Below are 13510 nucleotides of genomic sequence, written 5' to 3'. Positions count from 1 at the left end.
TATCAAACTCTGCTAAAACTTGTGTGATACTTGATATATTTAAAACAAGGGGTTTCAATTTTGCTAAATTTGAATATAAAATACAATTGTGTTGTATTTGATCTATATCATTGTGTTGTATTTGATCTATATCATTGTGTTGTATTTGCTCTTTATCATTGTGTTGTATTTGATCTATAGCATCGTGTTGTATTTGATCTATATCATTGTGTTGTTTTTGATCTATATCATTGTGTTGTATTTGATCTATATCATTGTGTTGTATTTGATCTATATCATTGTGTTGTATTTGATCTTTATCATTGTGTTGTATTTGATCTCTATCATTGTGTTGTATTTGATCTATATCATTGTGTTGTATTTGATCTTTATCATTGTGTTGTATTTGATCTATATCATTGTGTTGTATTTGATCTATATCATTGTGTTGTATTTGATCTATATCATTGTGTTGTATTTGATCTATATCCTTGTGTTGTATTTGATCTTTATCATTGTGTTGTATTTGATCTTTATCATTGTGTTGTATTTGATCTCTATCATTGTGTATATCCTTGTGTTGTATTTGATCTCTATCATTGTGTTGTATTTGATCTCTATCATCGTGTTGTATTTGATCTATATCATTGTGTTGTTTTTGATCTATATCATTGTGTTGCATTTGATCTATATCATTGTGTTGTATTTGATCTATATCATTGTGTTGTATTTGATCTATATCATTGTGTTGTATTTGATATATATCATTGTGTTGTATTTGATCTATATCATTGTGTTGTATTTGATCTATATCATTGTGTTGTATTTGATCTATATCATTGTGTTGTATTTGATCTTTATCATTGTGTTGTATTTGATCTATATCATTGTGTTGTATTTGATCTATATCATTGTGTTGTATTTGATCTATATCATTGTGTTGTATTTGATCTATATCATTGTGTTGTATTTGATCTTTATCATTGTGTTGTATTTGATCTCTATCATTGTGTTGTATTTGATCTATACCATTGTGTTGTATTTGATCTATATCATTGTGTTGTATTTGATCTATATCAAAGTGTTGTATTTGATCTATATCATTGTGTTGTATTTGATCTCTATCATTGTGTTGTATTTGATCTTTATCATTGTGTTGTATTTGATCTCTATCATTGTGTTGTATTTGATCTATACCATTGTGTTGTATTTGATCTATATCATTGTGTTGTATTTGATCTATATCAATGTGTTGTATTTGATCTATATCATTGTGTTGTATTTGATCTATATCATTGTGTTGCCTTTGATCTATATCATTGTGTTGTATTTGATCTATATCATTGTGTTGTATTTGATCTATATCATTGTGTTGTATTTGATCTATATCATTGTGTTGTATTTGATCTATATCATTGTGTTGTATTTGATCTATATCATTGTGTTGTATTTGATCTATATCATTGTGTTGTATTTGATCTATATCATTGTGTTGTATTTGATCTATATCATTTCAGGGCATGTTTAAATAAATAATAAGGTAAGGAATCATTAACAAAATCACATCTACATGACATACAATTACTGGGTTTCACTGATTTAAGCTATGTTCATAACTTTCATTTAAAAATTATGGAAAATATTGCTGCCACCAGTGGTCAGCACCGTCAGTGGTCAGCACCGTCAGTGGTCAGCACCATCAGTGGAACACCACCATTGGAACAGGAGCAGCTTATTTTTAGATGTCTGTCTTCTGATGGTCATGGTGTTGTTTGTCCTTGTGATATTCCTATTGGCTATTTGGTATTTCATTGGTCATGAAGTTCTACGACAAAAGTCGCAGGCTCTACGACAAAAGTCGCAGGCTCATCAAAAGATTATTCACACTAGGGACAATATTTACAGACAAAATAAATCAAACTGTCCCAGACAATAAAACAAGATTTTACAAAGTTTGTACTTTTATTTCTTATCTATATAAATCCCATTAGGTTTTAGGTCGTGTATATTAATAATTCATATCTATTAGAGCTATCAACACCTTAAACTCTTTATTCATATTTACATATTATAAATTTTTCATGCAGAATTTAATTAATAAATTTCCCTAGCTGAAACTTGTATAATTGGTTATGAGATAAGTTATACTGCCTGACTGATATCCTACACACATCTTCCCCAAATCATCCTAACTGTCAGCAGTTGTAATATCAATTAATTACAATAATTGTATTTTGTAACTGCTGGCAGTACCTAAATATTGTTATTTTCCAATTAAATCCTCTTAGAAATTAGATTTTCAGAAAAATCATCAAATATATCGTTCATTTCAGTTGGACTATGTAATGAACACTTCATGCTGCTTGTTAAGACTGACGGTTATTACACGTTTTATTGGGTAATCGTGAGAAAATTGGATACTCCAAATCGTGATGGATGCCGGATATTGCAAACATGATAGAATTGTTCATTCGTGTAGAAATTTGGCGACCACTTCACTGTGCTACTCAAAAGTACTCTCCTTTTCTTCCCATCAACAAAGTCTGTAATAAAATGCATTTTACCTTCTTTTACAGATGTCGTATTTTATAGAAATATACTACTTGAGCTGTCTGAAAGTCCAAATCAAATCTTCAATGCTTTAAGGCATTTATTAGTAATGCACTCTTAAACAAAGCAATTGTCTGAGAACTGATTGTCTTTATTACTAAAATAAGTATTTATAGAGGGATAAGTAGACTTGAACGATAGTCAACTCTTATTTATAACAAGGAAAGCACAAATATGAAATTCAATTTAAGGTACAAATAAGGTATGAATAATAATATAGATAAAGAGACTGTGTAACTCATCTGCTTCTTCAACAATAACCTTTTTTTTGTAAAAAAAATATATCATTGAAAGGGCAATAACTCTATAAAGAGTTGATTGACAATTTAGGTCACAATACTTATACTGGATACCATTAGGATCATTCATCCCAAAATTGAAATTGAAATCAGTTAAGTAGTTTTAGAAGAGAAGATCTAGAACACATTTATGACAATGAAAGTGGAAGCCAAGTGATGGCATTATACGAAACCAAGAACTCTGTGTACCCTTTTTATATTTGTAGGACTTAAATCTATGTCAGGGGTCGGGTTCACAAAAAATCTTATTACTAAGATCGATCATAAACTGAATTGTACATGATTTAGGATCAATTTTAGTCGTAATTATTTTTTGTGAAGCCTACCCCTGATTCCTAATCTATGGCAAACATGACGTTTCAAATGCCAAACAAATAAAAGCTATGGCAGATTTTTGTTTTCTCCTCATCTATTACAGATTAAGGAATTATGCAATTTTGCTGGAAAAGAGTAAAATATAACATCACAATAAAATAACGCCATATAGGTAGTTGCCGACTCTAGCAAACTTGTTAGCTCTCCCAACTTTCTTGAAGTCCTGTGTTTACAATACTCAGGAAAACACTTTTCACTTCCCTCTAGAACAATTTACTGATGGTTTAAAGGAAGATGGGATCTTCTGTCCATCAACACTTTTCACTTCCCTCTAGAACAATTTACCGATGGTTTAAAGGAAGATGGGATCTTTTGTCCATCAGAGGGACTATAATTATGTGATGTATCGTCTGAGTCAAGCGACCAGGTACTTTTGGGTGTAATTATATCATCTGTTTAGGGGCTAGCTGAAGCCAACCTCTTGGTGCTGGATTTCCTCGCTGTGTTGAAGACCCATTGGTGATCTTAGGTTGTTTTCTGCTCTATGGTTGGGTTGTTGTCTCTTTGACACATACCCCATTTCCCTTCTCAATCATTTTCAATGGTTTGCTTTCTATTTCTGATCACAAGTCAAAATTTTCAGCTTTGATGTCCTTAGGGTATTTCTGCAAAAGTTTATTAGAGTTGGGAGGATAACATTTTTCCATTTCCTTTTGATACTTTTTTGCACTGTACAATATATTAAGTATCATGTTCGTAATCTAATTGCCATTGATTTATAGTATGGAATATGAAAAATATATGACTTTTATAAGATAATCTAATATCTACCATATCATATCAATGTACTATATTTAGAGATGGTCTTTTTATTCAAGTTGTTCAATTTCAATCCTTAAACATTGTACTTATTTTATAACTGAATTCATGTAAATTTCTGTCAGAGTTCCATTCTATTCTTACAGGAGAAAATTGATTTACAATTTATGAAAAAACAAATAAAAAATATGTCAATTCAATTTTTGTAACACTCCCCAAATCTATCCTAAAAGAAGTAAAGTTAGCAATGCAATTTCAACCTTAATAATAAAGTAAAAATGATAGAAAATACAATAATATATAAAAAATATCTGTTTCAATAATTTGAAAACCAGGGATGGGCAGTTAATGATTTTTTTTAATATGGTCTATTGTCTTATGGTAGTATGCTCCCCTTGGGTGTGGGTTTGATTACTGGCTGAGTGAATCCAAACACTTCACAATTAGTATTTGCTGCTTTTAAACTGAGCACACAGCATTTAGTTTCAAGAGCAATGATTGGTTGCCTCAGTCAGAATAACGTGTCTGGGAAAGATTACCTAGCGAACCTGAGCTGGTCTTCTTGTACAAAGGAGAGTTCATAATTCATAACACATTTCCATACTCCTGTTCTGATGTGCATGTTATATGTGTACCTGAACCTTAAACACCAATTAATCATCATCAGGTAATGTTGTCAGCTATTTTGATGAAAAGATAAGTCAACCATGATATTTCTTTAAGGGGTAAATCAAACTGAATTCTGACTTTGAAAAGGATATTTAATATATAAGTTATCAATAATTATTATAATAATGGCCCTGAAAGACATACTCAAATACATGTACAATGCCACATAGTGCACTTATGTCATATTGCAGAATGGTCCAAAAACAGCAATCGTATTTTATCATTGCTGAGTATTAGTAAGGAAAGATATTAAATTTTCTAGGAGCTGTATAAAACGTGCTATTCATTAGTATGTGACAAACTATGTGATAAAACTAATGGTTAAAAATACAAGCATATTTGTTTAATCAAAGGAGACTGGCATGCAAATACTAGAAAAAGAACTGTATAACTACACAAACTATTTATGCACCAGTTTCAAAATGGGTTGATCATAAATGTAACTGACTTTTAGATCTTCATTAATTTTCACAATAGCAGTTAAAGAGGAAAATAATTATTAAACAAGTCAATGTTGGAATCACTCTTAACGCGTTTTCTATACTTAGTCTATAGTTACTCATCAGTCTTTCCAGCCCAATACATTCCAAAACCCTAACCTCCCCCCCAAAAAAAAAAATTTAATTTTTTAAAACATTGAGTAAAGTTTTGTGTTCAATTGAGCCATTATTGCCTAACCCAAAGTATAAGCCATGCCATATAAAATGATCTATACAGTTAGTAATGTTAGGTCTTACCGACATAATCAGGTCTCAAATCAACCCAAGGATCCAATCCATAAAGAATAGGCTCCTCTGTAACACAATAACATGCTTTTACAACATCAAACAAATAACAAGCAAAGAAACAACAAAATGGCAAAACATATCTAGAAATTATAACAGATTATATGGTGTGCATTTCTAAAATAAGTGAATCCTAAAACTAACATATTAACCATTCATCTTTTGCTGTGGGAGGGGAGGGTTGATAAAACAAATTGTTTCATTCTAAATATCGTGACAGAATTATGTCCAATTATATATAGGCTCAATAAAATCAACAGGTAAATCAATACAGGTTCAACCCCTGGATTTACCTGCAATTCGTAAAAAAAAGGCTTCTGCCAGTCATTAAATTTTAAATAATGTAAAATAAAATAACTACCGGTACTAAATATCTAAAAACCACAAACTGAATGCAAAAAGAAAACTAAGTCCTTTCATCAGTAATATATCCAAATATTTAATAAAGTTGAGAAGAGTGAGAACACTATGATGTAGTATGCCAACTTTATTGAGATTGCAATAGAAAATAGTGATAAACAGGTTATCATGTATATAATTAAAAAATTAAAACATAACTTCATATATACTGCTATACATGTTTAGTTATGGAGTACTCCTGAACATACAGATACTGTTTACTCATATTTTGGCAATGCACAAGGTCATGTGTTCCACAGATTGTCTATTGCCTATTTGCACTAAACCCATTTGATTTGAACTAATGATCCCCATTCAGGGAAGGGGTTGAGCCCTCACAAACATGTTTTCCCCAACCACATTGGTTATGTGCCTGTCCCAAGTCAGGAGCCTGTAGTTAAGTGCTTGTTGCTAGTTCATGTCTGTCATATATGTTATAAAAATAAAAATAAATTGTTTTGTTATAAATCAGGCTGTTGGTTTTCTCTTATGAATTGTTTTACATTTTTCATGTTGGGCCTTTTTTATAGCCCATTATACAGTATGGGTTTTCTCATTGTTGAAGGCCAGATGGTTGCCTCAGATTGATTACATTGATTTATTGGTGGATAATTGTCTCATTGGCAATCATACAACATCTCCTTTTTTTATATAAATAATACTTAAATGTGATCTCGCAAGAATGGTTCAAAGTACAAAATAAGGAATTTACTCAAATATAAAAATATTATTTTACAACAAAGAGGACAACACCAAACACTTAAGTTATATATACACTCGCAAATTAACATTTAAAACTAAAGTAATTATACTCTAAATCATTATAAATCTTAGCCTTCAAACATCCATTTGCCATTACTATTCATTGTAATATTTCCCAACAAAAACTTATATTGTTATTCTATTAATCTGTTCTTAGTTTTTTAAGTAACATGAATGAAATGATTTTCTGTGTTTAATGGTGAATTATCTTTCCATCCTATTTCTTCTCAATCCAGATTGCATTATTTGGACCCGAGGGACTTAATTACATAGCCACTAAGTAAAAACTAGATCTAAAGCTACCTGCTTGGATAGTCAAATTAATTTGTATTCCAGACAAACCAACATAATACAAGCTCTCTTGTCTTAGAGGATAAATACAGTGTCTTAATATTGGCTGAAAATCAAGGTTTATTTTCCTTATTGTCTGTTTCAAGACTTCAATCATCATTATAAAGTTAAATGGCCCAATAAACTGTCTATCATACAATGCACTACTCACTCACTCAGACTTAATGTTTTACTTTCATGAAGCCAAAAGAAGGAGTTGATCCACTAAAATGTCTCCCCTAACAGCAAGGCATGAATACTAATATACAACAACTATTTCAAAAGTCAAGGAACTGTTAACATATAGACATCTCCTGATTATAATAGATTCTAGTTTTCTACATTATTGGCCTAAATTTCAGTGATATAAACCTAATTCAAAATCAGGTGAGGGCCAAATAGCAAATGCTAAAACTATATCAAACCTATTAAATTCTTCAAATTTTTCAAAATATATGACTTTGAAAATGTCTTTTGACCAGTGTAAGAAGTTAAAAAACATTTATTTCAATCTCTGTATAATTTTTAAAGGAAAATAAATTGGGAATGTGTTCATGGGAAACACAAGATGCCCCTACTTGCATACAAAGATATATAGGGACATAACTCAAGAACCATAGAAGTTTGTGGTAATAAGCATTGTGTATAAGTTTCAGAAAATTTGCATCTGATGAAATGACAAAATTACAAAACAATTTATCATTGACCAATGAACCATGAAAAGGATGTCAAGGTCAGATAATACCTGTCAGACAGACATGTACATCGTATAATTATCCCAAACATCAAACATACCTGACCTATTATTATTATTATTAAGAAGACCAACCAAAACACAAAAATCTAACATTGACCAATGAACCATGAAAAAGAGGTCAAGGTAAGATGATACATTCTAGACTGACATGTACACCTTACATAAATGACAAGAACTGCACAAAACATATAGACACTTTTTAACACCATAATTCTATATTCTAATGCAACAAAGTTTGTTATGTTCATTTTGATTGGATAACGTCACTTTCTTACATGGCATCAATTGACAATTGATGCTATGGGACGTACGTGCAAGCACAGACGGCATATGACAGATTTTAAATACATGTTTTAACGTTGTTTTCTCTCTGTTTTTTTAGAATGGAGATAACAATATTATATTTTGAGCTCCGACGGCATCAATTTGGGATTTGATGGTCGCAAATACCCGTTTACTGTCTCCGCTAAGGCGTCGCCAGTAAACTTAATCTTAATTTGCGACCATCAAATCCCCAATTGATGCCGTCGGAGCTTAAAATAGAATACAGTTATCTCCTAAGTATATAATATTCACACAAAAAGAACTTGGTATCTTTTATGACAGATTTCAACAAAACAAGGCCCAACTGCCTCACCCATCTCTAATCTTGTTTTAAAAATAAAAATGATGCTGTAATAGATGTGGACATTAACCAGAATCCATATTAAAGCTAATGCAAACAGATGAAAGCAATCTTAATTACTTCAAACTGCTGTTGCTTGCTACTTCAAACTGCTGTTTTCTCAATGTATGTTTCAAGGTTTTAAAAGCCCTGCAGAGAAATGTTTCAATTGTTAGTTCGTGAAAGTAAACACCATGCTAATGTTAAAATTATTATGAACAGGAAAAGAAAGCACCATGCAAGACATAATCCATATTCTAAAAATTCAGTTTTTCCTTTCTTTTTTTTTCTCTAATTATAAATTATTTACTTATCTTCTCTATGCCAAGAGAAATTTGGAAAAATAAATTTCTTTTTAAACTGTATGCTCCTGGCAACAGTACTGGCAATAACCTCATATTTTTTTGGGGTGAAAAAAATACTTTAGGACAAAACAGATGATTTCAGTTTTCCAATTGTGAACTTTCCATTTCTAAGTAGCAACATTCAAGCAGCACCTTCATACGGGGTATATATCTCCCAATTGATACAATATTCCTGTGCTTGCATTTCCTATCATGATTTTCTTGATAAAGGGTTGCTGCTCACAAGGAAGCTATAGAACCAAGGCAAGAGTTCCAAATGGTGCAGTTGAAATCATCCCTTCATATATTTTACGGACACCATCACAAGTTGATTGACCTTTATGGAATAACAGTTTCACAAATGATATCGGATATATGTTTTTACGTCATAACTTCAATCCCCTTCCCTTTCATGAATGTGACCTACCGAATAAGACTATTTACGGATTTGTTATCACATTAGCAACAAGACGGGTGCCACATGTGGAGCAGGATCTGCTTACCCTTCCGGAGCACCTGAGATCACCTCCAGTTTTTAGTGGGGGTCGTGTTGCTTACTCTTTAGTTTTCTATGTTGTGTCATGTGTACTATTGTTTGTCTGTTTGTCTTTTTCATTTTCAGCAATGGCATGGTCAGTTTATTTTCAATTTATGAGTTTGATTATCTCTTTGGTATCTTTTGTCACTCTCTTTTACTCTACTTCATCGAAACCACAGATAAATTATCCCATTGTGACTGGTTTAACACCACCAAGTGGTGACCCCCTATGGATCCTTAAGGGGTAGTAAATTTCATATGGGGTTCATAACGTCACTACTATTCTTTTTTTTTTTTTTTTTTTTTTTTTTTAACGTCACTACTATTCTAAATAATGATGTCATCTATTTATTTTGTTGTGGTACATTGTTTACTTTTCTACAATATGTAATTAATTTTTAAAATTTCAGTTTCTTCAAATCTACTTATTATATAATGCAATACCACTATGGACAGGAGTTGACATTTCTATCAAGGAGATCAAAGTTAGTCAGGTTTTCTGGTACTTTCTTATTCTATCATGTATCCTTTTTCAGGAACCATGATTATCAGGTGGATTTCTATCAAATTTGATTCAAAGAAACCTGAATTCCTTGACTCTGATTGAACTTTAACTAAAGTTTCATTCTTATATACCTCCTGATAGCTCTCCAGATTCTGGTATCTGTATAGCAACACCAAAACCACCGAGTTTAACTGGCGCTGAGTTTTCTTTGGATGCCAACAACACACAATGTGGCTTGAGGTCCCGATGAATGATGTTGTTAGCATGGCAGTATCTTACGGCTTCCAGTATCTGACGCAGATAATGACTACAATAGACAAGCATATACAAAATAATCAGTTTCAATAATTACGTAAGAATAGCCTCAATGTTAGTTTTCTAATCCATTATAAACAGTAGTTGTTTTGCTTAGTGAGAGAAGTGTTTGTCTTTACAGATGCTAATTAAGATAGCCTTAAGGACTTGGTTAAAACTATCTGTTCTACATGTACTTTCTTAAGATTATCTGGAGTTTTTTTAATGTGCATTCATCTTTAGAAAGCCCTAGGGCGAGTTTTAATTCTTTTAAAACAAATGAAAGGACAGAAAGTTACAGAAGGGCTATGTTCTATAAAAAAGACTTTAAAATATGTCATCTTACTATTTTGTAATACAAAATGTAATCAGTTTGATTTTAGTTCACTTCATCAAAACATTTTTGCTACCATCCTTTGCAGTAGATGGCTTACACCTCCAAGCTCCTCTGCATCATTAATGAATTAAATGATAAATGCATTCTCATCCAAGTTATAATCACTTCAGTTTCTAACGGTCTTACACTGCTCTTAAGAAATAAAACTGCTATTACAAGATAAATTGTAACATTATATAAGTTTCAATTGGATTATTTCAAGAACTTAGTGACACATAATTCACAATTGATCAGAATGAAAATAATATCTTCATCTAAAGATACTTTAACATTATAAATGATATCATTAGTTGTATTTCAATGTTAATATCAGCAATATACATGTAACTATTAGGATCATCAATTTATGGTTTGATGGCTTCAAATTAAGAAACTGCTGTCAATTAATAGATTCCAGTAAAATTGGAAATGAAAGGAATAAGAATTCAATTGTTCTTAGTGACTTCAAAATAATATAGAAAAACATAAGTACATTTAGAAGTTTTGACCTAATATATATATTTTTTAATCTGAAATCGGTTATCAGGACTACCAAATTTAGCAAGAAAAGCAGTAAACCTCATTTTGATTTTGTCTGTGATTTTGTCCTTTGATTTGACCTAAGCGACTAAACAAATATAAAGCAATTATAGAAGTTTGCTGTTTTGTTGGTTTTAAGCTTTATCAATGCCTGAAAAATCATCTATTGTATGATTGGACATCATAAGTCAATAATTGTTTCATGTAACCTTAATAGCTCATACTCCAAAGTCATTTGTCTTGTTGTTACTGTAACGTATAGCCCTACTGTTGTTGAAGTCTAACATACGGATATTATAACATTGGTACATTTTTATTTACAAAAGACAGATTCAGTTAAATAAATAATGTTCATCTTTTCTAGAAAGGTTATATTAATTTTTTTTTTATTTTTTTTTAATTTGACCTGATTTTATCTTTAACTACCACACACCAAAACAGTCAAACGATTTCAGATCATCTCCTAGATTAATAATTCCAATGTTCTGTATGGACTGTCAGATAATGACCTAAGATATCATTTGTGTTTGTATCTAGGTCTCATTTGTGATTGTGAATCATTTCAAAATGCATGATGGTTCATGACATTATGGAATACACTGTAAAAAATCATTTGATGTGAATAAAATGAGACCTGAGATAGATTCAATTCAATATCACAAGTCAGGTGACCAAATGAATACACAAATGGAGTTAATTAAAAGAGGAGCCACCAGATATAAGTCCATGGACAGGATCATTAATATACTATATCCATCAACAACTGCTTTTCCAAAAAAAGGGTTAATTGTACATTTGTTTTCTGTTTCTATTTACGAGATATTTGTATGAACTCATTAGTAAGATGACATCTCCTGATGTCTGTTAATGCTTATTCTCTCTCTGTTGTAACTTCACATCAAATCAATGGAGAAATTTCAAATTCTTAAAAGGCCAAGTCAAGTTCCTCTAAAAGGTTCTGTCAACATAGTATCATAAAATCTTACAAATTGAGAGTTTGTTTGTTTGTTTGTGGCAGCTAAAAGATTTCAATCATGATAAATACTGGTTACAAATGCAAAGAACTAAAAGGTTAACTGTAAAGTTTATTGGGATCTTAGGCTTTGCATCTTAGATAACTCCAATACTATACTCATGCTTATTTGTAGTAAAATCACATTTCAATAATCACAATAGCATATGATGAGAAACACATATTCTAAAATCATTGTCAATATCTTCTTTCTTTTTCGTATAAAAAGGATTTTAATGTGTTTCATTACAATATAAAAGTGTTTTTTGACATTTCATTGTATTGTAAAATTAAATAAATGAATAAAACCTCAATAACTCTGAAAAGTACAATCTAAAATCAATGGACATCCACACATGAAAACTGCACAAAGCATATTTGAGTTATTGTCTGAAAACTGGAAAAATCCCCCTTTTTACGATTAAAGACCCCAAAACAAGTTAACATTAAATTCAAAATACATAATCCAAAGGGAGCTCATCTCAATAAATATAGACCTTAAAGCAAATTGGTTAAAGCATTTTTCAGTTATTTTTTTAAATGTTGAAAATGGATGGACAGACGACGGGACAACGATATGTCATAATATGTCCTGTAAACAAATCCAAATATGTTAGTAATTGTAGAAGGAAGTTTATTACTAAGAGACATTTTTCTTTCATTAGATAGTTGAATTTGCGTCAAAACAAAGTCCACTCATCCCTTCCTACCTCATCCCATGTGCAGTTGCCTGATCTTATGTTTAATGTTTGGTTATTGTTTTGAGTCTAAACAAAGTCCACTAATCCCTTCCTACCTCATCCCATGTCCAGTTGCCTTATGTTTAATGTTTAATGTTTTGTTATTGTTGTTTGTGTTTTAGTAGTTTCTTTTCATGGTGTTTTTATTGGCCTTTTGAATTTGCAATCACTAAATGAGACTAAATAGAATTCTGTTCTCACCAGATCATCGTGATAGATACAACAACTGGAGCAGGATCTGTCTACCCTTCTTGAACACAATAAATCATCACCACTTTTAGGGTGGGTTGGCGTTTTAAGCCTTTTGTTTTTATATAGTATTTTGAAGACTGCTGTTGGTCTTTTTCTACAGTGTTTTGTTGGTTTGTTTCTACCCACAACATACATGAAAATCGATATTTCTTAGAATAATTTATGATTATGACAGGAAATGTAATTTTACCTGGAAACTGCTTCACTGTATACAAAACCAAGCGATGCTCTTTTAACTATCTCAAAACAAAGGTCAGCTCCATCCATACTGAAATAAACAAACACATTATTACATATCATGCTTATCAATGGTCAGCTCCATCCATACTGAAATAAACAAACAAATTATTACATATCATGCTTATCAATGGTCAGCTCCATCCATACTGAACATGCTGAAATAGACAAACAATAAGATATCAGTTAAACAATTAGTATTTGGATACAAAATATCAGATAAAGGTTATTATGGTTTTAACTATTTTTTGACAGTTTTAGGTTTTTGCATTTTCAAGTCATAC

At 31.2% G+C, this 13510-nt stretch overlaps 1 protein-coding gene across 13 annotated transcripts in view; it reads right to left on the bottom strand.

The window, feature by feature from the left end:
• LOC134712810 (peripheral plasma membrane protein CASK-like) overlaps nt 1–13510 on the bottom strand; it is a 156001-nt gene that overhangs the window by 95763 nt on the left and 46728 nt on the right. For 9 of the 13 annotated variants that reach the window (XM_063574709.1, XM_063574706.1, XM_063574715.1 and 6 more), the window contains exons 5-7: nt 13180–13257; nt 9907–10082; nt 5429–5485 (exon numbers count right to left, since the gene is read on the bottom strand). In XM_063574709.1, the coding sequence (XP_063430779.1) occupies nt 5429–5485; nt 9907–10082; nt 13180–13257 (311 nt within the window). The remainder of the gene's footprint in view (nt 1–5428; nt 5486–9906; nt 10083–13179; nt 13258–13510) is intronic. The other 4 variants (XM_063574717.1, XM_063574710.1, XM_063574711.1 and 1 more) reach the window with 1 other exon arrangement.

Source organism: Mytilus trossulus, chromosome 3, assembly GCF_036588685.1.
Source record: "Mytilus trossulus isolate FHL-02 chromosome 3, PNRI_Mtr1.1.1.hap1, whole genome shotgun sequence".
NCBI lineage: Eukaryota > Metazoa > Mollusca > Bivalvia > Mytilida > Mytilidae > Mytilus > Mytilus trossulus.
This window is presented reverse-complemented; position numbering and strand designations above follow the sequence as displayed.